The sequence below is a fragment of the Poecile atricapillus genome, chromosome 14, assembly GCF_030490865.1.
Source record: "Poecile atricapillus isolate bPoeAtr1 chromosome 14, bPoeAtr1.hap1, whole genome shotgun sequence".
NCBI classification, from domain to species: Eukaryota; Metazoa; Chordata; class Aves; order Passeriformes; family Paridae; genus Poecile; species Poecile atricapillus.
The window spans coordinates 3,806,225-3,832,061 of NC_081262.1; the positions used below are offsets into that span (position 1 = coordinate 3,806,225).

A 25,837-nucleotide genomic window follows, 5' to 3' on the forward strand; every position below is an offset into this window, starting at 1 on the left:
TTTTTCCAGCCTCCTCACGCTTGAGGAGAGCTGAGCAGTGGTGCTGGGGAAGCTGAACTGCCAATCTTTTCCACCAGAACAGATCACTAAGCAACTGGAAACTCAGCAGAGGGGTGGGAGGGAATAAAAAAGAGCAGTTCTTAGTCTTGTGCCTGCATATGTTTGTTCTTGGAGTCTCTGAGATCTGTTCAGATTTTTCCTGCCTGAGGCTCAGTCTGCTCAGGATTTTGGTGCAGATTTTCATTAGCTCTGCTGAGCTATCAGCTGTTGGAACGCCGGTCCCAGTCCAGGCTCTCTCTGTTATCCCAGAAATACCTGGCTGCTTCATCTTGGTGCAATTCAGACACCTTTTCTGCTTCCTAAAATATCTATCCCAGACATTCCACAACATCAGAGAGTCTCCCACTGACTGGAAAAGTAGTTTTGAAGTGAGTGGCTCTTTTTTGGGCTTGACTGTCCCCTTTTCAGGGAGCATGAGCTCTACTATCTCATTTTGTAGTGTTTTCTCTGTCTACCTGACCTCCTCTGCTGCTGGTGAGTGCAGTGGGATTTCAAAACAAGTTGTTCTTAAGAAGTTGCTGATTTTAATTTAAAAAGATGACATTGACAAATACTTTTCAAATGTATATCTGTATTTTTGTGATCCTCTTCAGTTTATACCTATTTCCAGGTAAAAATGCAGAACAAAGGGCTGGGTATTCCTAACACCAGTAGAGATGGAATGTTATGGAGAAATATTCCAGTTATCCCAAATTCAGCTGTGAATATCCAATATCTCTAGCATTTAAGATATACATTGGCAGTTTAGATATACAGAAATTTTAAAAATAGCATTATTGGGACATCCTGATAGTCTTTCTCTTCCCCATCATAGTTCCAGGCAAAGACATGCAGGTAGTTTTCAACAGATTGCAATTATTTAATTATGTAATTATTGAAATGTTTTGATCCCCAGTTAGATCAACCTAGCACAGTGTTCCTCATTCAAGGTGAAGAAATATCCTGTTTTATGGCTGACTGCATCAGCACAGAAATACAGCACTGGATGATCCTACAGGAGTTCCACAGGCAGCCAGGCCATAATGGCCAATTAAACTGGGTTTACAGCTGTTCACTGGGAACTCAGTGAAAGTTATCTTTTTCCTATCAGGAATGTGTCCTGCATTCCTTCACCCGTTCCCCTCCCTCACCTGGAGCTTTCTTGTCATGCCTGCATCTTCTGCTTTTCCTCTGGCTAGGTCCATATTGCATTTTTTGGTCTCAGAGATGTTATTGTTGGGAAGGCAAAAGGATGGAAGCGATGAAAACTTGTAAGGCTTAAACAGTGTGTTCAGGAGTGAAGAACCAGAGACTTTTGTGCTTGGAAGGGAAGGAGTGACTGGTTTAGTCTGGGAGCAGAGGAAAATTTAATTCAGTTTTCAAGGAGAACTGACAGGCTGGAGATGAGAAAGAGGGATGAAACTGAAACTTCTTACTTTCACAAAAAGCTTCTTAGTTTTCACAAAAAGAAAGAACAGAGAGTCTCTGAAAGACTCCATGAGATGGACAAGTTAGAGAACAGAAAGGAGATGGATTGTGTCTCATCTTCTATATTTTCTTTGAAGATAATGGTATTTTTGTCAAGAGGGAGAAAAGGTTATATTGAAATGGTGAGGAGAATAGAAAGAACATTAGTTCTAACTTCAATGGAATAAAAAAAAAGCAGGTATTGGTGAGTGCCGCAGAGAAGGAGAACATAGAGATAAAGTTGTGAGTGGCAGAATTGTGTCTGAGATAAAGGTCTGCTGTTTAAAAGGCTAGTTAAGTGTTGGAATAGGCTATCTAGGCAGATTAGTTGAAAACTGTTAAAACTAGATTTCTTCACAGTGCTGTACATTATTTTACATTCTTCAGTGGAAAGAGATGGACTGGATGATTTTTTTTCCTCACTGTACTTTCTAGCTCTGCATTTCTGTGACTCTCTGTAAATCTTTTTAACTCTGGTGGCTTTGATCTGGGTGGTTGTTGGCTGTGGAACATGTCGTGAAAGTGGTGAATCTCAGAGCTCCTGAAGCAAAATGTGCCTCTGGAATTTATATCCCGATCAAATATAATTGTACTTAATCTAGGCTTTTTCCCCTCAAGCTTTTCTAAATAATCAAACCTTGTCAGACAAAGTGGTTCATAGCAGTGTCTAGCAGGGTTTTCAGTACTTTAAAAAAAAAATCTTATATATTCCACAGTATTTTTTAGTAGTTTCAACTTTAGATTAAAAAGCAGTCAAAAGCATGTACTGACACAGGGTTTAATTGTTTTCATCCGTCTATTGATTGTTTCAAGTGTCAGAGTCCCAGAGCTGTGATATCTAATGCTTGAAAGCTTGATTGAAATCTTCATACCTTTATTTTGGTAGGACCTGGATGTTGGAGCAAAGAAGGTGAAGCTGTATGTTGATGAGAACCTTGTATTTGATGGTGAATTAGAGAGAGGCTCTGGAGATTTCCTTGCTGACCAGAACACTACAATTGACCTTACAGATCACAAGCAAGATATCTCAGCATCTCCCTCAGCTGAGAGGAAAGAAGGAAATGCACCTGCAGGCCCAGACAAGAAAACAGACCGACATTTTAAATGCTCAGAATCAAACAGTGCTTCAGTGAACTGGAAAGCTCTGCCAGAAGAAAATCTTCTTGAGCCTAAGATGAATTCAATCAGCTTTACAAAGAAAAATTTGTCTCAGTTAGAGGATGATCTTAAAGTGTTCCCATCTCAAGTTTGTATAAAAGATGCCAAAGAGGAGGCAGCAGCAGAGCACGTTCAGTCTGATGATGAACTTTGTTTGAGTGAGCAAATGGAAAAGTTAACAGGAAGAAAACTGACTAATTCTGCAGGTGCAATTCCTTCTTGGTTACAATCATCTTCCCAGGTAGCACAGAATAATCAAGTTACTCCCAGTAGGCAGAAGCCTTCATGGCTTGCTACAGAACAGAATTTCAACTCAAGATTTCAAACACAGCCAGATGAAACAAAGAAAAACTTCTCAAATCTGATAAACGAGGATGTCAAATGTCAGAGGCATGAACTGGCAGGACCCAATAGTAGAAATGCAACTGGAGATGGGAGATCACAAACACTGACCAGAAAGGATGCTGATGAGGACTTGGACATTTTTGACCACCTTTCCAACAAAAACTGCTGCAGTTTACAGAACCCTGTGAGTGGAAGGAGAAGTGTCATGTGTGGTAAAAAGCCAGGATTAAACTCTACAAATCTTGGAGAAGATGATTCTGCTCTCAAAGGTAAGAAGACACAATAGCAACCTTAGTACAAGTGCTGACATGTTCTCCATTTTGCAGAAGCAGAAACTCATTTTAGGTGGGGAGGGACCTCTTGAGATTCCTGGAAGTTTAGACAGGGCATATTAGTTTGGCTGTTTGTGATATTTTCCTCATGAGAATACTCAATCTCTCTCCTGGTCTTACGCCTGATATGAAACACTCTTTAGGAAAATTTACATTCTGATTTAGGGGCTTTTAATTTATTTGGAGCAGCTGGAAGACTAAATTTCAGTAAATTATGTTCTAAAATTTGACAGTCCTGCAGACAGCAAATGTTTGCTAATATCAATTAAAATCTGCAGAAAGATAAAGAAGATTGCATCCCAAATTTGCAGAGCTTATTTGTGTAGTAGCTTTGTGTTTTTCTCAGTGAGAATAGATGCTCAATATATTTCTTCAGAGTGAATGGAAAACTACCCTTATTTTTCTTCTCTGCTCATAACTTTACAAACCTCTCCCTCAGACATCTTATTTATAAATAAATAATATAAATAAATTTAGCTGTTGTCTGCTCTGTGCTGTTGATTATCCTTGTTTTCCTTCGCCAAACTTCCTTTTGGAGGTGGAGGATCCTGTGGCAGGATCCAGCAGTGTGTCCCCAGGGAGCAGTAGGAGACTTGTGCAACAAGTTCTCCTTTATCCCAACATCTGGCTGTCCATGGCTATGAGATTTTCAGGGCATGAGATAATATTTTTGTCTTTAACAAGTGTAAATAACAGAAAAGTAGAATTTCTTACCCACAAGTTCTACTTTGTCTCTTTTTCACCCAACACACCATTGCTTGGGATATATTTTTGTCTTCCTTTTTCAGTTTCAAGCTATGTCACTCTGACTCCTGTTTTTTGGACCCTTCATGCCCCTTCCTTGGCATTCTGTAATTCTTCAGCGTTCAGTATCTTGTCTCAAATGAACAGTTTAATACAACAAGGACAAGAAGACCCAGAGAATTGGAATAAGATGTTACAAAACTACAAATTGAAATTTTGGGGATGATTGAACATCAGAAAAAAATTACATGAATATGTATCTTAATGTATACTGAATTTGGGTGTTTGCATGAAAGTAAGGGTGAAAAGGGACAGAAAATATACCTAAATGAAGAAGTGCCAGTTCAAATTGTACTGCAGGTACTGCAGGGATTTTTTCAGACCAAGGTGAGGAAAATGGTTCTTTCTAAACTTAGAATGTCTGAATTTTTCCTTGTCTGACCTTCTGTGGAGAAAACAGCAATTTCATCAGTGTGTCTGAAGTTGTACCTCGAAGAAGAGAAGAACAGCAAAGTTTGGAATAGATGCCACCTGTCCTTCACCCACCCCACTCCCTGCAGCCCATTTACTGTTTCACACATTTTACAGTATCTGTTACATTAAAACCTTCACATGCTGAAAGCTGTAAATAAATCCCACCTTGGGATGTTCTGTTCAGTTGTGAAAATGGAGATAAATTAGGAACTTCAATGTAAACTATAAGATGAGGGTTATAATTTTTCAATGTAATGCCCTCTGATTTTGTTCAGAGCTGGTTGTCCTGTGGCGCTTGAAGCTCCTGATGTGTTTTAGTCCCTGGGAAATTGCAGCCACCCAGCAGCTTTTGTTCTCTCTGCTGTGTGTGCAGGCTAAAACCATCTTCAAAGTGGAGCTGAGAGAGCTTTAACAACAGGGAAACCTTTTAAGTGTTTCCCTGAGAGTGCTGGATTTTAATTGGCCTGGGGCTGGGAGAAGGACAGTTCCCAGTGGAGGGTGGGACAAAGGGAAGGCTCAGAGGCTCCTGTGGATGTCACAGCATGGCTTTGGTCACTAAATGGTTCACAAGAACAACAGGAATTAGTAACAGCACGTACAGGCTTGTCTCGAGTTAATGTTGCTATAAAAACATCAATTTTTCTTTGATAACCAGTTTAATGTGCCAAGGAAATGGTGGGAGTACGCTGATAAAATTTGCAAATGCCATATAATTTGGTTTATTATGAGTTAAGGAGATTGAAGAACCACACAGAACGATGAACTTGAGGACTGGAGCAATGGAATGCAATTCAGTAGAATGCTTGCAGGCTCATCTGGGGACTAATAACCAAAAATTAAGTTGTAAGCTGAGTAATCATCAATTGCAAATGACTGAGGAAGAGAAGAATCACGGTTGAGTAGCTGATAGCAGATTGACTGAAATGCTGGTGTGAGCAGTGATTGGAGCAGTGCACTCCCAGGATGGAGCAGCAGAAGCATTTTGGGTACTTGGGAAACCTCAATATCTCAACACAGGCACTTGTGAGACCTCGGTTGGAAAGCTGCAGCTCTGATCATCCATTTTCAGGAAAGCTGATTACCAAGTGGAACAGATACAGAGGAGAGCTTTTAGAATGATTTGGGAAATGAAGCATGTGATTGCAGCACGGAAATATGATTGCTGTTTATAACTGCAGGGAGTAAAAAAAGATATTAACACAACAGAGGGAGAAGAAAGGTGGTTTTTTCTATGTAGTCTTGCTCCAAAATGTAGTCTGCTAAAGTTTTGAGAGGAATTGTGTGGTGTGTGTTGCCATCAGAAGCTGAATTGGTGGTTCAAGATTCTCCTGAGCCCACAGAGGACTTGGATGTTTGGGGTGTCATTAATAAATAATACATTTTAGAGTCTTAAAAAAGCCACACCCTGTAAGCCTGCAGCCATTCTGCTTTTGGGCCACTTCTGCTTTCCTTTCAGAGCTCCACTTGTGTTACACTCCTTAAAGTAGTTCATAAACCTCTTAACTTCCCATTGCACTGCCCTAGAGGGGCTTCAGAATTGTAACCTCTAGACTTTGGAAATACTTCATGTTTGAAAAGAAAAGGGAAAAATCTTCCCAAACAAGGATGGTCAATGGTTGTTAAGTACTCTCATCCCAAAATTTTTAAGATTTGACATTTTCAAGGGGTAAATATATGTACAGTACCTTGTCCAGGTGAATTGTGAGGCTCTGGGATGTATTTTTGGGGATCACCCACCTCTTGGGTATCTGTACTGATAGTGATGTGAGCAAGAAAGTGACTTATAAATGTCTGATGTTCTCTGAAATATGAACCTTGCCTTCATGTCTGCATTTTCCTTGTGGTGTAAGGAATGGCCAGGTTGGTCTCCAGCCTTTCATTCTGGAGGACAACCCTTTTCCAGGTAGTTTCCCATCTGCTTTAAAATTCTTAATTTTATCTCACGTGTCCCCACTGTAAATGATTATTTGCCATGGATAGATTAGGAACATTGCCTCTTTCCAGTATTTCCAAAAACACAGTTAAAAGACTTGAGCAATCTTTTGGGAAAACTTTATTTTACATTTCACAGCAATTGGCATTTATTCTTGATAACCATTTGTTTTAGTACCCACCCAAGGACACTGTACAGAAGTAAAATCTGGCTCACGGGTCCGTAATTGTTTAGTACTCCACTTCCTTTTCTTCATTTATTTGAAGAAAATGCTTGAGTGACTGCTTTATTGAAAATCTTGGTTATTATCTGTTCTTAATTGTTTTGGGATGGAAATGAAGCAGTTCCCCAGTGCAGCCATGAGGAGAACATGCATTGCTCCCACTGTGCCCCTCTGATGTCCTCACTGCATTCCCATTGGATATCTTGTCATTATCCTCCTTCTACACCTCACAATTGCTGAAAAGTGGGAAAAATATTTGGACATTACCTGCCTAGAATGCAATGCTCACCTCATCCTCCCTGTCTGCTGAACCTACTCCTTTTCCCACCACTTTTCTTTATATACCTGTGGCTCATTTTGAGAGGAAGAACCAGCTTTTCTCTGTAATGCTTTACATTAACCAGTTCAGCCATTTCCAGCCGTATGAAAGACCTGCAGAAATGCAGAGGGATGATTTAAACTCTTGTGACAGCCACAGAATAAGTATCACTGGGCAAAAATCCCAATTTCTTTAAGGGCTGAGGCAAGAATTTATAGCCTCAAACTTAGTTGCAGTTTGTACCATGGCAGAAGTTCTGCCCCTCCCCAGGTAAAAGTGATTTTGTTCATTGTATCTAAGTGGGGAAGGGAAACTGGGACATGTGGCCTTCATGGTAAAGAGGCAAAGTAAAAATGCTGTTGTCAGAGAATTTCACAGTGAGGGACTCGGCATCATTCTGCAAAGTCAGTGTTGGAATGGTTTGCTCCCAGTCCTGTTTGTACATTAAATACCTTTGTAATGTTGTTTTCAGATGAAGGCTTTCCCATCAAGGACATAGCAACCTCTAGAATGAAGTGGTGCAGTGAGCAAGAGCACACTCTGCAGGAGTCCTGGAACTCCTTGGTGAAATTTAATTATTCCCACCGTGGCCGGATCTCGAACATGGATTTTCAAGGGGATATCTTTGATGAGTTTCTCCATCAACAGAAAATCAACCGGCCTGGAGATTATCAGAGAAAAGAGGGACTGCAAACACTACCAAAGAGGCAAGAGGAAGAAAATTCTGTGGACATACAGGATGGAAGTGATTTCAAAATCCCTGTTTTACCTTGTGGGCAGCACTTGGTGATAGACATCCGAACAACGTGGGGAGACAGACATTATGTTGGTCTTAATGGAATTGAAGTTTTCAGTTCTAAAGGAGAGCCTGTTCAGATTGCAAAAATAACAGCTGAACCCTCTGACATAAATATTTTACCAGCTTATGGAAATGATCCCAGGATAGTAAGCAACCTGATAGATGGGGTGAATCGGACCCAGGATGATATGCACCTCTGGCTGGCACCATTCACCCCTGGAAAACCTCACTTCATCTTTATTGACTTTGTGAATTCCTGTCAGGTAGCGATGATTAGGATCTGGAATTACAATAAATCCCGCATCCACTCCTTCCGAGGTGTGAAAGACATTATCATGGAGTTGGATGAGCAGTGCATCTTTAAAGGAGAGATTGCCAAAGCCTCAGGAACCTTGTCTGGAGGTAGGCTATCATTTCTTATTTTGCTTGTGGAAACAGCAGTACAGTACAAACAAAATACATTTAGCTTGTTTGTTATCACTTTTCACTTCAAAGCAAGCTGGCACTTTGTCTGGTGTTAGATTTAAAACCATAATGCAAAGCCCATTAATGCATTCTTCACTGATACTGGGGATTTTAGCAGCATACAGAGCTAATCTCCATTTTTAACTATGTCTTAGCAACAAGTCTGTGTTTCAATCACATCAGATAGAAATTTCAAACTTGCAGCTTTTTGCTTGTTTTCACATGCATGGTCTTTTGGAAAAGGTGATTCAGAAGCTTTTTTTCCCCATTTTCTTTTATATGTATTTGAAATCTGACTGAATTCTCTGGTTTTTTTCTACTGTGCAGTATAAATTTGAGAGTGAAACACTAATTATAGGCATAGCCAGTATCAATTTGCCACATATTATCTTTAAACACTGATGCAAAATAAATGCAAAGAAGGACCAAAAATAATTTTTCTCATTCTTTACGTTCCTTTTGCATTATTTCTCCATTTAATTCTGTGTGTTGCCTTCAGCTCCAGAGCACTTTGGGGATACCATATTGTTCACTACTGATGATGATATTCTTGAAGCCATTTACTGCTATGATGAGACATATGATGGAGAAATGGGAGATTCCAGCTCCCTGAGATATGAGGAAGAGCTGAAGAGGCCAACAACTGCAGACAGGGAGGGAGATGAGAGACCTTTTACACAAGCAGGGTTGAGAACAGAGGATCAACAGGTGGGGGCCTCTATGTTCAAAACTCTCTATAAATGTCTGTTTGAAACATGGAAGTAATGGACACATTTCCAGGCTGGAATAAAACCACAGAAGAACTAATGCAATTATGACTATTTGAAAGTTTTTTTTTCACCAGATCAATAATTTATGCTATTTTTTTTAAAGCCCTAAAGGTCCTCCAAATGTTGGTTTCCCTGATTAATTAATAAGCCTACTTCTTCACTTGGACAGAGACTAGGGGGAGTTCTTTATGATTTGGGTACTCCTGAAGGTTTCAGCCCTGTGAGTGATTTTTCCCATGCAGTTGCTCCTATCATGAGTAGCTGTGCTCCCTGGCACTCCAAAGCAAAGGTTTTATCATATTTTTCATATTGCTGATTTCTTCCTCCGCAAATTAGGGATGTCTCTTCCTCTCAACCCTTCCCTTATTTTCCCACTTTTTCTTTCTTTGACTAGCATTGTCACAGGTTTGGGTGCATTCTGCAGCATAAAAACACCTTTTTTTTATTCCATGCAGGAGGTATTCCACTCCTTGGAGAAAGGCTGTATTTCCAAGCACTCGAGCTCTTGCCTTATGCCATTCCAGCCCAGCAGTCCAGTGTCTGAGCAAAGATCCCACAGGATTTTCTCAAAATGATGTGTGACAGTCTTTGCCCTGTTTTCCTTAAAATTTTCTACTTTCTCAGGATCTTCCTGAGCACCCTCTGTTGCATCAGCGTGGTTGTCTTTTTCTAGGGTTCACACTCTTACTTGTGAGTCTGTCAGGAGATCCAAACCTGAATCAATCCAAATTCCAGCTGCTCCAGCCAAAATCTTCCCAGGGATATGTGGTTCCTAATGAGCCTTGTGTGGTTGCCAAACCTTCCCCTTCTGTCTCCACCTCTTTTTCTTGTGGCTTACAAGACAGGAGGAGATCCAATGGCATTCAAATTTGATCTCACTGTTAAGACCACAAGTCAGTGGCTTTAACCTTTGGACTTCTGCAGTAATTTTGATCTCATCTTTGCTTGCAGTATCTGAAACTGCTCAGAACCTTGTGCAGTGCACGATTTCATGAAGACAAGCTTTCTTTTCCTGTTCACATGTTTATTGTGAGCATTCACCAGGACCTCTTCCGTGGCAGAAGCTTGACCCTGGACTGTCTGGTCCTTGCTCAGATACAGGCTCTGCTTTTCATTTTGCTGTTCAGCTCTGATGCCCTTCACACCCCTGTTCTGACTGTGAAACTGCTGTATCAGCGGTGGAACAACAAAAGCTGTTGTGACTGAGCCATTGATCTCCCTGTCACTGTGTATTTACTGGTACCATCAGGATTTCTGTAGGGGGATGTTTATGCTACCAGAATGATACAGATCCAGTGCACAATTTGTCTTCCCCAGCCTAACATTGTCAGACCAGTATTGACCAGTTTGAGCAGTCCCTGCTGTTGATCATTCCCCTTTATTCCTTGTTCAGTAGATGAAATGGTGTGTTTTACTAAAAACTCCCCAAAAGCTTGTACAGAAGTGGCTTACTTTTCTGTCAGTGTTATCCATGGCCATCTCTCTGTCCACTCTGAATTCAGGAGTCCTCAACATGTTTATTTTATAGCAGATCAGACTGTGGCTACTGCCCTTGATTCAACTCTGGGGCCAGTGGTGGCTGCTTAGAGAGAATGAAAGAACAGCACAAACACAGAGTGGTGTTGCTCTGAACAACATTCAGCCCCTAGAAATGTGTCTCACAAGGATTTTTTTCACTTAACCTCTGTGTTTAATATCCTGCCTCAGATTTTTATTGCATTAATTCATCCACCAGCTTTTTGAACCCACGTGCACTTGTAAAATTTACAGTGCTCCGTGGCAAGTTTCCCAGCTGAACCTGCACGGCACAAAGAACCTCCTTCTGTTTGTTGCTAGTTTCATTTAATGTTCTCTAGGTTTTGTGTTGGAAGAAACAAAACAATTCTTCCCCACTCCCTTCCTCAAGCCACTCAAGAGATTTATACCCCTGTGTTAGCATTCTAAATCTTTTCCAGAATGGTTGCTCCTACTTTAGTTATTCCTCCCAGGGAAGGTGTTGGACAATGTGGTCAGGTGTTAAGACCATGGTAATACTTTCTACTTTTTATTGGTAATACTTCCTACTTTTTATTGCTTTTCCAATAACTCCTGTATTATGGTGGTGTTTTGTTTTAGCTGTAAGAATCTAAGAACACAGGTAGGACAATGCCTACTAGCAGAAGTAGTTAAAATAATAGAAAATGAGACCATATCTGAAAGAAAATATATTGGGCATCAGTGGAACGGAATCATCAGGAAGGGATCTGAGTAGATAAGAAAGGGAGAAAAGAGGTGATAAGGTGCCTTGGCACAAATGGTTTCTGGTCTGCTAGGAAGAGCATTGTTTTGCGGTCAGTAAACGCAGTGCCTTTTATTGTGTCTATGGGTTTTGATTTTAAATAAAGTTGCAAATTTTAATTCCCAGACTGGTGTTTTAGAATAGTTCTGAGGAACAGAAGTGGTTTGTGAGAGAGGTACCCCAGTGGGAGGGATTTTCCATGGTTTAGATTCTGTGGTTTTATTTCAGAGCCCATTTCTTGTTCAGTCTCACCTGAATTACCTTGACTGCCCCAGGGACATTTGCTGCCACGTGAAGGATATTGCAGTCTGGGAACACATGAGATCCTGGGGATCAGTGGTTAAATTGCAGGGATCTAATGGAACTGTAGGAGACAAGTGTTGACAAGTCTTTATTTATTTTTCTTAGGCACAGTGTAGATCCATTTGATGTATTGTGGATGACAGGAGGTTTATTTCTAATGATGAATTAAAGAGTAGGAGTCTGGACTTCTAATTTCCTGTTTGGCCTTTTGACTACTAATGAGGATTGAGCTGGTGTTTTTATAGAGCTACTTAGAAAAATGCTAGGATTTCATTCTAATCTACTATTATTTATTTTGGAGCCAATACTGGTATATGTGAAATTAGGATTGTTTTCTCTGTGTAACATTTTTACATTTGTCCACAGAGAACAGGATTTGCCATTTTATCACACTCAGTGAAGTGAATTCTATCTGCAATCCTTTGCCATTTTTGTCTTTACTACTCTAATTGGCCCAGTGTGATCAGCAGATTTTGTCATCTGTTTCTTCAGTTTTCTGAATAGCATAGGCAATTTTTAATTAGTATTGCCAGAGCACAAGCACAAGGTTTTGGACAAGTTTGCTTGTTTGTTCTGCCTCTTAATTCCTGAGAAGAAATTGTGGTGGCACTCTGTGGTCTTGACTTCCTTCCAGACTCCTTGTCTCTGCAACAGATTTGCAACATATTGCAAATACAGCATATTATCACTTGCTGATGGCAGTTTGCAAGGAAATAAGTGTGATTTAAGGATTTCAGCCTCTTTCAGAAGAGGTAGCTCACACTATGGAGTCTCCCATTTCACATTTCTATATGCACTATGCAATAAACCTGCCCTAATAGTCTAGGCTTTCTAAGAACCCACCTGATACTCTACATTTTGGGTCATGTTTTCCATTGTTTGCAGGACAGCCTGGGTGGGGAGGCAGAGGGGAGATTGATATACTAAAAGAAACAGGTACAAATATCAGACTTTATAAGCAGTCAATGTCAGTGTAATACTGAACCTGTTCCTTGCACCTGTTGACTTTCTTTTTAGGTTCAAGAGCCAAACTCTGTCTCTGAATGCATACCAAAGGAAACAGGAATATTTACTGGAAAATGTAAGTTCTTGCATTTACTTCTTTCTTAACCAGCCTTCCCCCAAACATGTTTTCAAGGAGGATCTGATTTGTCAGAGCTGCACAGCACTTTGTGACAGATGCCAGGTCTAGAATAAAGAAGAGTAATTGAATATTTAAGGCAGAAGCTTTGTTTGCTATGGCATTTACAACATTATATTGTAACAGTTGGTTTTTAATCTCAGAAAAGTAACATTAGCCATTTGTCTAGTCCCTGAATGGGATTTCTAATAGCTGTGTCCCTTACCCAGTAATTCTCTCCCAATCCTTTGTATTTATGTAGACTGACTGAATTTTTTAGATTGGATTGACAATAGAAACCCTAGAGTAAAGCTAGATCAGAATGTTATATCCCTGCCTAAGTGCCTGATTTATTATCCTGTAGCAAACCAGCTCTCTGGGGCCTTTCAGCTGTTGTCCAGAGAGTTTCTGGGTAGCCCAAAAGCTTCAGGAGTCATTCCTGGTCCTTTGACAAGAATTTCCAGCAGGGTGTTAGGAAATTTTTTTCACCCTGAGAACAATCCAGCACTGTATTGGGAGGGTTTGGAGTCTGCCAGCCTTGGAGAGAGGAAGGCTTCCCCTGGATAAGCTCCTGAGAGCCTTGATGCTGGCCTTGTTCTGAGCTTGGAACTGGATTAGGCACCTCCAGAGGTCCCTTCTTCCTAAGTCATCCTCAGATTCTGTGAAGGAATCCTAAACTCTGGGGAATACTAAATCTGTGTGGATGGCTGCTCCAGTGCAGCTTTCCACTGGAGACCAGAGTGATTCTCCTGAGAACTCCTGCCTGCCTGTACCCTGAGCAGCTTTAGTCTCAGCACTGGCCTTGGCAGTAGTATCTGCTGGCAGTGTAGCCAGAGCTGCAGATTTGTCAGCTGACAGAGCTGTTTATTTCTTTGTGTCCCTGCAAATGCTGATGAGATCTTACACCCAAGTGAATCTCTGTGTGTATCAAGACTTGCTCTGGCTTTTAGGGGTAGCTGCACTGGGTGGCTTAAGAGGTTTAATGCTTGTTTGTTTTACAGACATCATGACTGCTGGTGTTTCTTTAGATATTACCCAACCTGATTATTTGTGGGTTTTCTGTAGTGTGTGAAATGAAAGGTATTTTTAATGTACCAAGATGGATTTTTATGGAACCTGATCAGATTGGAATTTTACTTGTTATATCTGTAAATGCTATTTCTATCTTTTCAGTAAGGCATAAGACAGGTGGAACAGGATATTCACATTCAGCCTTTTGTGCATCCAGCTTTTCTTTCCTGTTTATTTTCTGGAGATACAGCCTAATCAATATTTCTGCTTTTCACTGATGCTGTCCCATGAAAATACTTCCATGTGTCCAGTTCGGATGTGAAGCAAATAACTTAAAAACATTCGTAAACCAAATTTTTTCTTTGCTTTAAGCGTGTGTAGGTGTTCTCTAAAAATGTATGGATTTCTGAGAGGCTGGATTTATGTGAATCTATACAGTCACTTAGCTGGTGAAAGATGATGGATAGACTTCAGACTAATGGGTCTTCTCCATGTCTGCATGATCACAAAATCTGTCATGGAACTGCTTAAATCAGTGTCAGTGGCTGGCTGTCAGTGTGCAGTCCCAGTAATGAGGCACTTGGGAACGTGCTTGATCAGCACTTGTGTAATCTCAAGTGAACAAGGTGTTGGTAGCACATTACAGAGCTCTGACACAGATAAAAAAGCTGCTGTTATGTGGAGGTGGACAAACAGAGCAGGAAATATCTGATTCCAGCATATAAAGTTATTTAATCTATACAAAAATATCCATGCTGCTAATCACTGGGGTTTACACTCATGTTTATATTGGGTACAATAATACTTGCTACAAACCAGTAAGTTTACAGAGACATTAAATGTACATTCTTTTATGTAGGCCTGCAGCTGAACTTTACCATGACCTGGGGAGACTCTCATTACCTGGGACTCACAGGACTTGAAGTGATAGGAAAGGATGGTCAAGCATTAAAAATCAATGCAGAACAGATTTCTGCTTCACCCCAAGACTTAAATGATCTTCCAGAGTACACAGGAGATTCCAGAACGTTAGAAAAGTAAGTAACCAAAGACTTGGGCTGCATTTTACATCAGATTTTCAAAAATGACAGATTTCTATAAACTTCTGTTATGTTAACACATGTTAATGTGAACATGATTTTCATCCCATCACTGCTCATTCTTGGAATTCACAGGCTGTCCAGGAACAGCTTGTTGTAGAAACATGAATGAGATGTTTCCAAAAGATGGTGTTTGAGTTGGGAGATGAGAACATGCCTGGTTGGTATTTCTGCCAAAGACTTTCCAGGAAGAAATGTGGGTGTTCTTTAGCATCTGTCTGTGCATATTGAGTGATATTTATGCAGGATTTCTGGATAATTTCAAGGAAAACTTTCATGTTAGCGAAGAGTGAAGATGTGTTGGGGAATTGCACAAATAGGTGCCATTCTTTTGGCCACTTTGCAGCACTTTTTTTTTGGCAAATCTAATGAAGTTTTATTCATTGACAAGTATATTTCCTCAGATTAACTTGTGTATCTAAATGGCAGCAGTATAGAAATTGTAGGCTGTAGATCTGGAGAGGACTTGGCATTTGGACGTTATCGAAGCTGCATCCTGTTGTTTCTGAGTCATCTCTCCATTTTAAAGGGTATTTTTGGTTGTAATCCTGTCTTGCTGGCATGTTTATGGGCTGTGACCAGGCTTATGAATTAGGACTTGTATTTTCAAAGGCTCTGGAGTCTTCCTTAGAATGTTGTATTTATCTCCATGCACACTAACTCCATTGTTTGTAATTTCTGCTAATCTGACAAATGCAGATATCAACCTCACTGGTGTGTAATTCCTTGTTCCTTCTGCCATCTTCTATCAAAATCTCCTCTGTAGGCAGTTGCTGATCATGATAAGAAATCTTCCCATGACATCCCCTGTGATGAACAGATTCTGGTGGGGGAGTCTCTCCAGACCCCACCCTGATGGACCCAGATGCAATGAATTAATTTACTTTTTTTGTTGGTGCCTTCTCCTCTCTAAATGCTCCTTTTGCAGCCTAGTGATGTGTTGATCCTACAGAATTTTTGGCAAGCTTTCAGCCCCTGACGTATTTGAGGGATTTTATTTCTTGTATCTTTTGCTTGCTAGCTTTCAGACTCTTTTTTTGGCCTGTGCATATGCCTTTAACCTTCCAGAGTTTATGAGTCTATCAATTTAGGGCTTTTTTGATCATGAATATTGCTGAGAGATGGCTCATAATAACTTTGTTTATCCTGCTACTGAGCCGGGCTGGCTTTGAGTTTTCAAGTCCTCCTTCTTTCTAACATCTTTCTTAGTAAGTGGGTTATATTTTTAAATTTTTTTTTCTTTTTTTTTTTTTTACATTCTTGATTGTTTTGCTGGAGAACTTTTTTGGGCACAAGAAATAGAGTCTCTTTTGGCTCTGGATATTCCTGCAAGCATGTTGAATTTGAGTATATTGCAGTGCTCTCAACTGTGGCATTTGGAATAGGTCCCGTGTACTATTCAAGACCAAATCAAGAATTATCTCTTTTCTCATGGACTCCCTAATCAGTTCCTCTATGGAAGAGTCATTATTCAAATCTTTTTCTTTAAGGAATTGCCAAGTCTGGCATTCATTCTTCCATTAAACTTTTAAATAAATAGTAAGTATATACTTACTTTTTTTGGCAGTGTACCAAAGTAATTACAGTGGAAAATTAATTCATGTTTCCCTTTACTCCATCTCTGTATGGCACAGTTTGTGGTAGAAGAATATAATGTCAGAAAATACCAGATTTAACTTTGTTCAGTCAGCCTGAAGTCTGTGCTGTCATGAAAAGACATTGTCCTGCTGGTTGGAAGATAGCAGGGATGTGCCTAATTGTGGCCATGAGGGATGTGAGCAAGCCCTGGTCCTGCTCAGGGTTCTCCAGCTGCCATCCAGCTCCTCCTCGGATCCAGCAGAGCTGTGTTGGCATAGAAACACCCTGCAGGGTGCCAGAAACACTGCTTTGGGCGTGGAGCTGGCTTAATAAATTGTGTCGTGGCTGGGTTTGAGTTCTGCCTTCAGCCACTTGGCTGCAAAGGCAATTGAGGTTTCCTTTGCCTGTCTCTGTTCACACAGGGAAAACCTAAGGAGTTTGCTGTTTTTCCTTAAGCAGACCCAACTAAAGAAAATACTGTGTTTTTTCTCCCCCCACTGCCTTTAATTCAGTATTTGCATGCTATTTTTGATGTTTTCTATGCTTTTAATTGCGTGCACAAGGACACAAGAAGCTCTGGAAGTTGGAAGTGGCATCTAGAATGAAATGAACCCTAGGAAAGTCCCTGCTTTTGATGAGAGAAGCCAGCTTTTCCCTTTGTGCAGCTAATGGACTTTTCTCTTTGTAGGTTAATAGATGGGACTAATATCACAGTGGAGGATGACCATATGTGGCTCATTCCCTTCTCTTTTGGAGAAGATCATCTGCTCACAATCCATTTTGATAAAACTGAAAGTATTGCAGGGCTTCGCTTTTGGAACTATAATAAATCTCCAGAGGATACCTACAGAGGGGTAAGTAAAAGAAAAGGAGCACTGCCAGCAAAAATATACAGCATTGGAAAATTGGTAGTGTGATGAATGAATATAGCTGCCTTAATGGAACACCATAAATCTTTCTAGATTGTCTGAGGCTGAATTTTGTGGCAGGTATAATGCATTCCTGTCTCCACAAACAGCAGATAGTAAAAAAAAAGCCAGAGATGGCTTAAAGAACTCCTCAAAACTGATTTTTTTAAGAGACACGTACAATAGCACATATTATTTTCAGGATATATGATTCTGAAGTGGTATCTTCTCAATATCTTGTATTTAGACCTGCTGTATGATTCTGTGTTTCCTGAAATGCAGGGGATGATATGAGGGAAACTTTTCCAAATAAATTCTGTTTAGTTCAGGCTCAGAAGGCCACTCACTCAGTACTGCCTTTTCCAGGAACAGTCTTGTGAAGTATTAACATTTAATAAAGGGAAAGTTGCCACCTTCAAGCAGCTTGGCTAAAATAATTTAGCTAAAATTGTCTGATATAAATTCTCTCTTATTTCCAAATTGCCTGCTTTATATTTTTTTTTCCATATTAAATTGTTGGGATTGACAATTGACACCTAATGGAGATTATTTTATAGCTTTTCACTCTGAATTTGGCTGCCCCTCCTTCCCCTGCTGTACTTACACATGTAATGATAATGAACCAGAGGTTGCTGTTCATTGCACAAAAGTTTAGGAATCCACCTGTTCCCAGATTTTCCACCCCAAAAGGCAACTGTTGCCCTCTCCATGTCCAAATTCAGGCAATAAATAAGAATAAAAATGTTGGCATGTATTAAACTGGAGAGAGGACAGAAAGGATCTTCCAATTAAATCCCAGCTGATCCAGAGATTTGAGCAGAGGGCCCCTGGTTTTGTGCTCCATCACATTTGCCCAGCACGTTTCACACATGGGAGGGTTCTGGAGCATTTTGAACATTACCATCTAAATATGCCCCCTGTACAAATGGGGGCTTTTAGTGACATTTGTGTCCTGATTTCAGCTGGGATAGAGTTAATTTTCTTCCCAGGAGCTGTGTTTTGGATTTAGGGTGATAATAATGTTGGTAACTTACTGATATTTCAGTTGTTGCTGAGCAGTGCTTATTAAATCTCTAAATTCTAACGTGGAATTTGGTCTCTGGAGGCCAAACCAAGAAAAAAAAGGTGTATTTTCAGCAGTTTACTTGGCTAGGTAGGAAAAAGAAGTGAGTCTGATACAGGTCTCTACCTGCATGAATACTGAAAGTCCCTTAAGAGTTAGTGGATCCCACTTAAAGGAGGAGCCCATACCTGCAGTCCTGTAAAACAATAAAATAAATTATCTGGAAAACAAAAGATGCAAGGTCCCCTGGGCCACAGGAAAGGAGGTTTTAGGCTGTTAACCTGGGGCATCCTTACATCTGTCTATTGAAGTATTTCTGCTCCTTCTAGGAACCAGTCCCTGGGTGTGAGATGGAATGATTTGCTAGGCAGCTGCAGGCTGGGGGATTCTATTCACAGCTTTAGTGTGAGAGGGTAATGGCAGCGACTGTCAGAATGAAGACTTGGGTGCTATTTGCAGCTCTGTGAAAAATCACCTTGTGAGAGCTTTGTTATGCCATTTGTAAAATGCAATATGTGACGGCTGAGTGCCTCCTCAGATGATGAGAATTACTTAGAAATGAGGGCTGTAAAGGGCACATAAATATAAGCAGCTGTGGTATAATAAGTAAGATTCCATCTCTGGTTCTCCAGACTTCCCATTTGCTACGTGTTTCCGTTTAAGAAAGCGTATTTCAGTGGATTTCTCACTTCTTCTCCTTAGCCTGGCAGACTTATTCCGCTGTGAAGCATCATGCAGCAGAGTTTCTCATATGAAAAAGATGTTTCCTTTATTTGATCCCAAGTGTATTAAAGATGAGGCCAGAAATAGTTATTTCTCCACATTTGGTAGTCATACAAACATTCCCGCTTAATTAATCTTCATGGAAATGAACTGAGCCCCTCCTACAGTCTAGCACAAACTGGTACTTAGTGCAAGACCCAGGGCAGTAAATGCTGCTTGTGATGAACATTAAGTTATATTTAACATGTTAGAGAGCAAGGTGCAGTGATTGAATGGTTCTGTGCCTGGGATCATGGATACAGCTCCACATGGTTTTGCTGGGGGAGGGTGAAGGGGCCAGGACTCCTGCATCATCTGAATAAATGTGCCTGAATTATTCACTTTAATCTCCAGAGGTTGGATAAGGTGTGCTCAATTGTCTCTGTCTGGTACAGGTACCTTTTTCTTTATTCATATGCCCTGAGTTTACACATAGCCCTGCCCAGCAGAGGAGTTCGTGTGGTCCTGGAGAAGTCCAAGTGCCACCTGCCACAAAGATAAATAGAGCTGCTGAAATACAGGCTGCTGTAAATGCAACAGAAACACCAAAGTCTGCTCTGGAGACAGCACCAGGCTGTGGGATTTCTGGAAGGGTCCCCCCCAGCCAGGGCTGGGCAATCCCAGCTGATTTAGCAGAGCATTCAGGTGCATGATGTCTCCTCAGATTCCCTTTGTGACATGGGCTGACTTTCGAGCTGAGCATTCCCATTCTCTTGGTGTGTGCAAATATTGCTGCAGGCTCGGGAATCAGAGGGTTGTTTAGGTTGGGAAAGAGCTGTAAGATCATCATGTCAAATGTGAACCTCACACTGCCAAGGCCAGCACTGACCCATGTCCCCAAGTGCCTCATCTACAGCTCTTTGAAATCCCTCCAGGGATGGCATCTCCACCACTTCCCTGGACAGCCTGTGCCAATGCTTGACCACCCTGTCTGTGAAGAAGGGCAGCTTCAGTTTGCTGAGATCCAGTGCTACTCAGTAATTGAAGGATCTATCAATACTTTTTTTAGTATTTTCCCCCCCAAATCCTCACCTCTGCCATGCCCATCAATGCCAGTGATGACGTGGACACTATGGATTGCAGCTGGTATCTGCTGGGTTAGGCTTTCTTTTGCCAAAGGAAGTCACACTCTGGAGGAATGAAATAAATACAGCTGAATGAAATAATTTCAGTCTCTGAAGTGAATGGGATTGTTTGCAGTTATTTTAATGTAAGTCATGTCATGTCAGGTAATCTTATGTTTTGTTCTTTTAAACCAGGCTAAGGTGGTCCATGTGATGCTGGATGGGCACAGCATTTCCCCCCTGGAGGGCTTCCTTATCCGCAAGGGACCAGGCAACTGCCACTTTGACTTTGCTCAAGAAATTCTGTTTCTTGACTATTTACAGCCCCAGCCAGCTCCTAAAGTACACAGGAGGTAAAACAGGATGTCTTTGTTGTCTGAACCAGAGGGTGATTTCTCTTCACTCTTGTAGTGTCATTTCACATTGCCTGTTGGAGCCATCTGTGTGAGGTTCCTGGATGAAAACATGGAGCAGAGCAGAGCAGAGCTTCACTTGGTTTTAACTCTGACCAAATTTCACTGAGGTCTGAGGGGAGTCTGGTCCATCATTGCAGGTGGAGGGGTTGGGGTGGTGTCTGTGGAAATTTGGGTTTTTTTGTTTGTTCTCTTCTTTTCTGAATGAGCCAACATATAAAACCTGTTTTACCTTGGTTTTATTTTGGCAGGACTGCTTCAAGAGCACTGGAACAAGCCAGTATGGACTATGAAGCACCACTAATGCCCTGTGGTTGTATCCTTCCCTGTCATCTTCCTTCTCACATGGAATATTTAAGAGTTACATGCTATGGTTAGGAGTCCTGAGCTCTTTGAATCCAACAATTTCAGGTGCTTTAAGGTATGACCAAGATACCAAGAATATGAGAAAGGCTACCATAAAGTATGGCTTAAGAATAAATCAGTGAAACATCATGTATGAATATGTGGCCTATTTTCAGATCCTCTGGTAGCTTTTTCTCCTGAATTGCGAATAAGAGCGTCTGACATTGTGGGCTGCACAATCATTTTTCAAACTGCAGATTAAATAGTCTGTTAGGACAAAGCTTCTGTATTGATATTTTCCTTAATAGCATTTTGCTTGTTAGTTATTTTCCAGTTCCAGCTCCTGACGAGTTGGGGTGATCCCTACTACATTGGTTTGAATGGGCTGGAGCTGTTCAATGAACATGGAGACCAAATCCTACTGACTGAAAACAGTATCCTTTGCACCCCTGGCTCTGCTGATGCATTTACTCTCTGGCAAATTGTCACAGGGCATCACTTCCACATTGCTAGTTTGTCTGGGATAAACCCTGCTTCTATTTCTCTGTATTTGGATGATGAATCTCTTTTCCATATGTTTTTGTGGCTTCTGTATACTTCCAGAACATTTCTTCTCTCAATGGGATGCACCAACAAAACAGGACAAAGTTAGAGAAGGGAAGGCTTAAGAAGGGTGTGGTATTTTCTGCTCTTCACATTTCTTCTATGGTGGGGAGGGACCAGAAAGTTTGCTGAGCAAAAATTCATAAGAAAAGATGGAGTCAGTGCTTTTTTTTTTTTTTTTTTTAATGGAATCTTTCATTGTGCCCCAAGAAAGAAATTTTTCATAACTCTTGCTCTGGAGATTTAGGCTGTTCTAGACAACCAATGCAGTCAGGAAGATCAGGGCTGAGAGTTTGAATTTGAATCAGTGTTCCCTGGATATCCAGCAGAGGGAATGAAGGGCATGTTGGGAAGAAGAATGTTCATCAAGGTTACACTTTGTGTTCTGTAGCAGTTGAGTCTTTCAAGAACTGAAAGCTTCATACCCCAACATACAACTCCCATTGTTCAGGTACATGGAAGGAACATTTTTTAGCCCCTGGAAAGAATGAATAGCACAAATGCTGCTGGAATTGTTTGTCTCTAAGGATCCTCACTGCCTAATATGAATGAAATAAATGCTTTTCCCCAGGTGCTATTTTGATTTTTATCTTGTACAATACACCCCGAACTCAAAATATTTATAATGGACAGGAAGCATTTTGAAATTGAGAAGTGGTAACAAATTGTCTTGAAAAACCAGGGATCTTTAACTGACCTGGTGCAGCTCTACAGTGTAAAACAGTGCCCGGTAAAGAATCCTCAGCTCCCTTTGAATGATCACCTGTTCCTGCCTGTGCAGTTGTGTGTGGGATGTATTAGTATCCCAAAAGGGCAGATTTGTCTTAGTGCAATATTTAATGTGATAATTCACAACTGAATCAAGCTTTTCTTAAACACGTGAGGCATTGCTGTGTCATTCCTTCAATTCTTTATAAACACTTACAGACCTTTAGAAAGCAGAACAGGGGGAAATTACTGTCCCTCAAAATGGATTGCTCAGGATTCATAATTCTGAAGACACTGTCATCCATCCCCATTTCTTTGCATGCTTTTAGCATTCATATATGTTTTTAATGTAAATGTTCTTTTACAGAGAACATCTGGTTGCCTGTTCAATGGGAATTTCATCTTTCCCTCTCAAAGAAATGAAAAAAGGGTTTATTACACAGTTACTGATTTTTGCCACAAACCTTGAACAACTCAAGCAAAACCTAGTCTGACTGATGACTGCCTTCTGTAAAGACACTCTTCTTGATGATAGGTTTTATATGATGAATTTGCACAAGTTTATGATAAAAATATGTGACTTTGTCACTAAAAAGATGGGAAATGCCTATTCTTGGTAATGGAAATTTATTGATGAAGTCATAAGTACAAATCTGAGAATAAATTGAATGCAGCTAGTTACTTAATTCCTATTTTAATAATAAATTGGACCACCAGAATATCTAAGGATTGTCCTGCTTTTAAATATGTGCCCCCAAATTCCTCAGCTATGCAATCCTGGAAGTACTGCTGAAAACTCACTCATGGAGTTGGGAAGAGCATAAACTTTTAAATACAGTGTTTCTGAAATATCCCTTTTTGTGTTGTTTATGCTTAAAAGTTTTTTTTCAGATATTGCTGCTTTTCCAGATAGTGTCAACATTTTAGATGATGTATCTGGAGACATCCGGACTCCAGACAAGCTGATTGACAGAGTGAATGACACCACTGATGGCAGGCACATGTGGCTGGCACCAGTTCTTCCTGGTTTGGTACATTTTCCATTTTCATTCTGTTTTAGTCATGTGTGTGGATGGAACTGGAAGCATGGAGGAAAGAGGAAGCATATAGAATTCATAGCTAAATTTGGTATTAGTAACAGATGCTAAATCACTGCTTTTTAGAAGTTGTTTTTATTGCATTTTATTTTATTTTATTTCTCTGCTTTGCAAAGGCAGCAGCACTGGTGGTTTCCCAGGTTTGTAATCTTCTCTCTCCAAGGGACAACAGCAGAAGATTTTCCAGAGGTGGTTTTTGAGTCACTGTGACAAAGATACTGAGGAAGGAGTTCCATGCAATAAACACCTTTCTGGTGCTTTTAAATTCATTTTTACAAAATGCAATGACTGTTGTTCCAGCAGTGAGAAATTATTTTTTAATCTCATGATCTGTGTTGAATTCAAATTCGTAGATTAGGGATGGCAGACTTAATATTTCATGTCCTAAGGCCACAAATGATTCAGCCCTTTTACAAGTCCCATGTTTAATAGCTGGGATATCAAAAATCTAAACAGGAAAAGTAGAGAAACTTAGATGACTTCTGACCTTGTTCTGGGAAAGGACATTTTTTAGGGACCTATAATGGACATAATTAATGTGGTTTTATTTCTTTATAAGAGAATGGATTTAAAAAGAAAACAAAGTATAAACCTGACATGTGGTAAATGATCACTTTCTCTGTTGGCGAAATCCTCACTCCAGATGTTGCAGTTACTAATTAGGATATTAAAAGTGAGGAATTGTTAATTTATATCATGATGTGTTGTATCATGAAGGGCTATAATTAAGGTAAAGCTTTTAAGTGTACTTGGGAATAGTGAGCATTTCCTAGGCAAGTGGAAACTCTGTGTGATGCTTGAGGCTCCTGCTGTGTAGATCCCACACCTTGAATCCTGGGAATTTGATGGGGTGCTCAGATGTCTCTTATAATAGGATGACTGATTGATTTGACAGCCATCTGAGTGTGCTCATGTCCTTACAACAGACACGCTTGCAGAAGCTGTTTCACTTGGGAAAAAGGAAAATAACAGGCCCTGGAGTTCTCTCCCTCTGTGTTGTTCTGCCTGACACCAAAGTACTGCAGAAGAGCACAAAACACCAGTATTAAAGGGTAAATTGATAATGTGTGAAATGCAGGAGGCAGAAGCAATTTAATGGTGTTTTCTGTCCTTGAACTGTAGCAAATGACACCTCTGTAAGATCCAGAGTATTTTTCCCTCCTCCATCTTCCCTGGGATGGTTGTTGAGCTGGGAGGTGCTGGATGGAGCAATCAGCCTATTGCTGAACCAGAGCTTGTGAGTGCTCCCATCCTCAGTGCAGGCTGCCTGGAAAGCTGCATTAACTCCTTGATGTTCTGTAAGCTTCAAAAGCTTGAAGGGAATTGGTATTATAGCCTTTCTTTTCCTTCCTAAATGTCTTTTCCTTTTTTAAATCTAAAAGTGGTTTCATGTTGTTCAAATGAATTTCTTACATAAGCAGAATTTGAATTATTTGTTCTCCTGTTACTGATTATCATTTTATTTGTTTGTTTGAATGGATTTGATCAAATACATAATTTTCTGTGGGACTAACAGTTATTGTTGGAGACAATGCTCCAGTTGTCTCATGGAAAATCACAGATGCAAACATTTCTATTAATCCAATCTACCTTTCTTTCTTCACTAAAAAAAAACCCCAGCATAATGATTTAATATAACCTACAGTATCTTCTCTAGTACATCAAAGGATTAAAACTTCAGAGGATGCTAAAGATGAAGCTTAAGATATGTTGATCCAAAGTTGATATAGTGGCTCATAAAAGGAAAAGCATGGAATTAACTGTAACAGGCAAGATTGGTTTCCTGCCTGCCTAATCTTTGGTCTTAACATCTTGACATTAACGTCACTGGAAGGCAGATGAATAATATCTCAAGCAGTAATTGTTTAGCAAGCATCTGGAGGATTGTCTCTAAATTCCTGGTAGTATAACTCATACAAAAATTGCAAAATTTCTTCAATAGCTTTCAGGGCGTACAGGGGAAATTTTAGTCTTGAAAACAGAAAGGTGGAATCCGTTTATATTTGGTACAAACAGATGGGATGGAATAGAATAAAATCATTGATTCACAGGGTGGTTTGGGTTGGAAGGGACCTTAAAGCTCATCCAGTCCCATCTCCTGCCGTGGGCAGGGACACCTTCCACTGTCCCAGGCTGCTCCAAGCCCCATCCAGCCTGGCCTTGGGCACTTCCAGGGATCCAGGGGCAGCCACAGCTTCTCTGGGCACCCTGTGCCAGGGCCTGCCCACCCTCCCAGGGAACAATTCCTTCCCAATATCCCATCCAGCCCTGCCCTCTGGCACTGGGAAGCCATTCCCTGGCAATCCAGGCCCTTGGAAATTGTCTCCCTCCATCTTTCTTGCAGGCTCCTTGTGGAGTAGAACAGAAAAGAGGAGGCACCAGTTTGTCTTTATCCCTAAGGACCTGTCTGTATTTG

At 40.5% G+C, this 25,837-nt stretch overlaps 1 protein-coding gene across 1 annotated transcript in view; it reads left to right on the forward strand.

Annotated features, from left to right (window-relative positions):
• The window catches only part of KATNIP (katanin interacting protein), a 56,202-nt gene that overhangs the window by 23,966 nt on the left and 6,399 nt on the right, over window positions 1-25,837 (forward strand). The window contains exons 14-23 of the mRNA XM_058849251.1: window positions 2,393-3,278; window positions 7,507-8,235; window positions 8,798-9,006; window positions 12,667-12,730; window positions 14,640-14,817; window positions 17,147-17,312; window positions 20,451-20,608; window positions 20,920-20,984; window positions 21,337-21,447; window positions 23,216-23,355. Of these exons, the coding sequence (XP_058705234.1) occupies window positions 2,393-3,278; window positions 7,507-8,235; window positions 8,798-9,006; window positions 12,667-12,730; window positions 14,640-14,817; window positions 17,147-17,312; window positions 20,451-20,608; window positions 20,920-20,984; window positions 21,337-21,447; window positions 23,216-23,355 (2,706 nt within the window). The remainder of the gene's footprint in view (window positions 1-2,392; window positions 3,279-7,506; window positions 8,236-8,797; window positions 9,007-12,666; window positions 12,731-14,639; window positions 14,818-17,146; window positions 17,313-20,450; window positions 20,609-20,919; window positions 20,985-21,336; window positions 21,448-23,215; window positions 23,356-25,837) is intronic.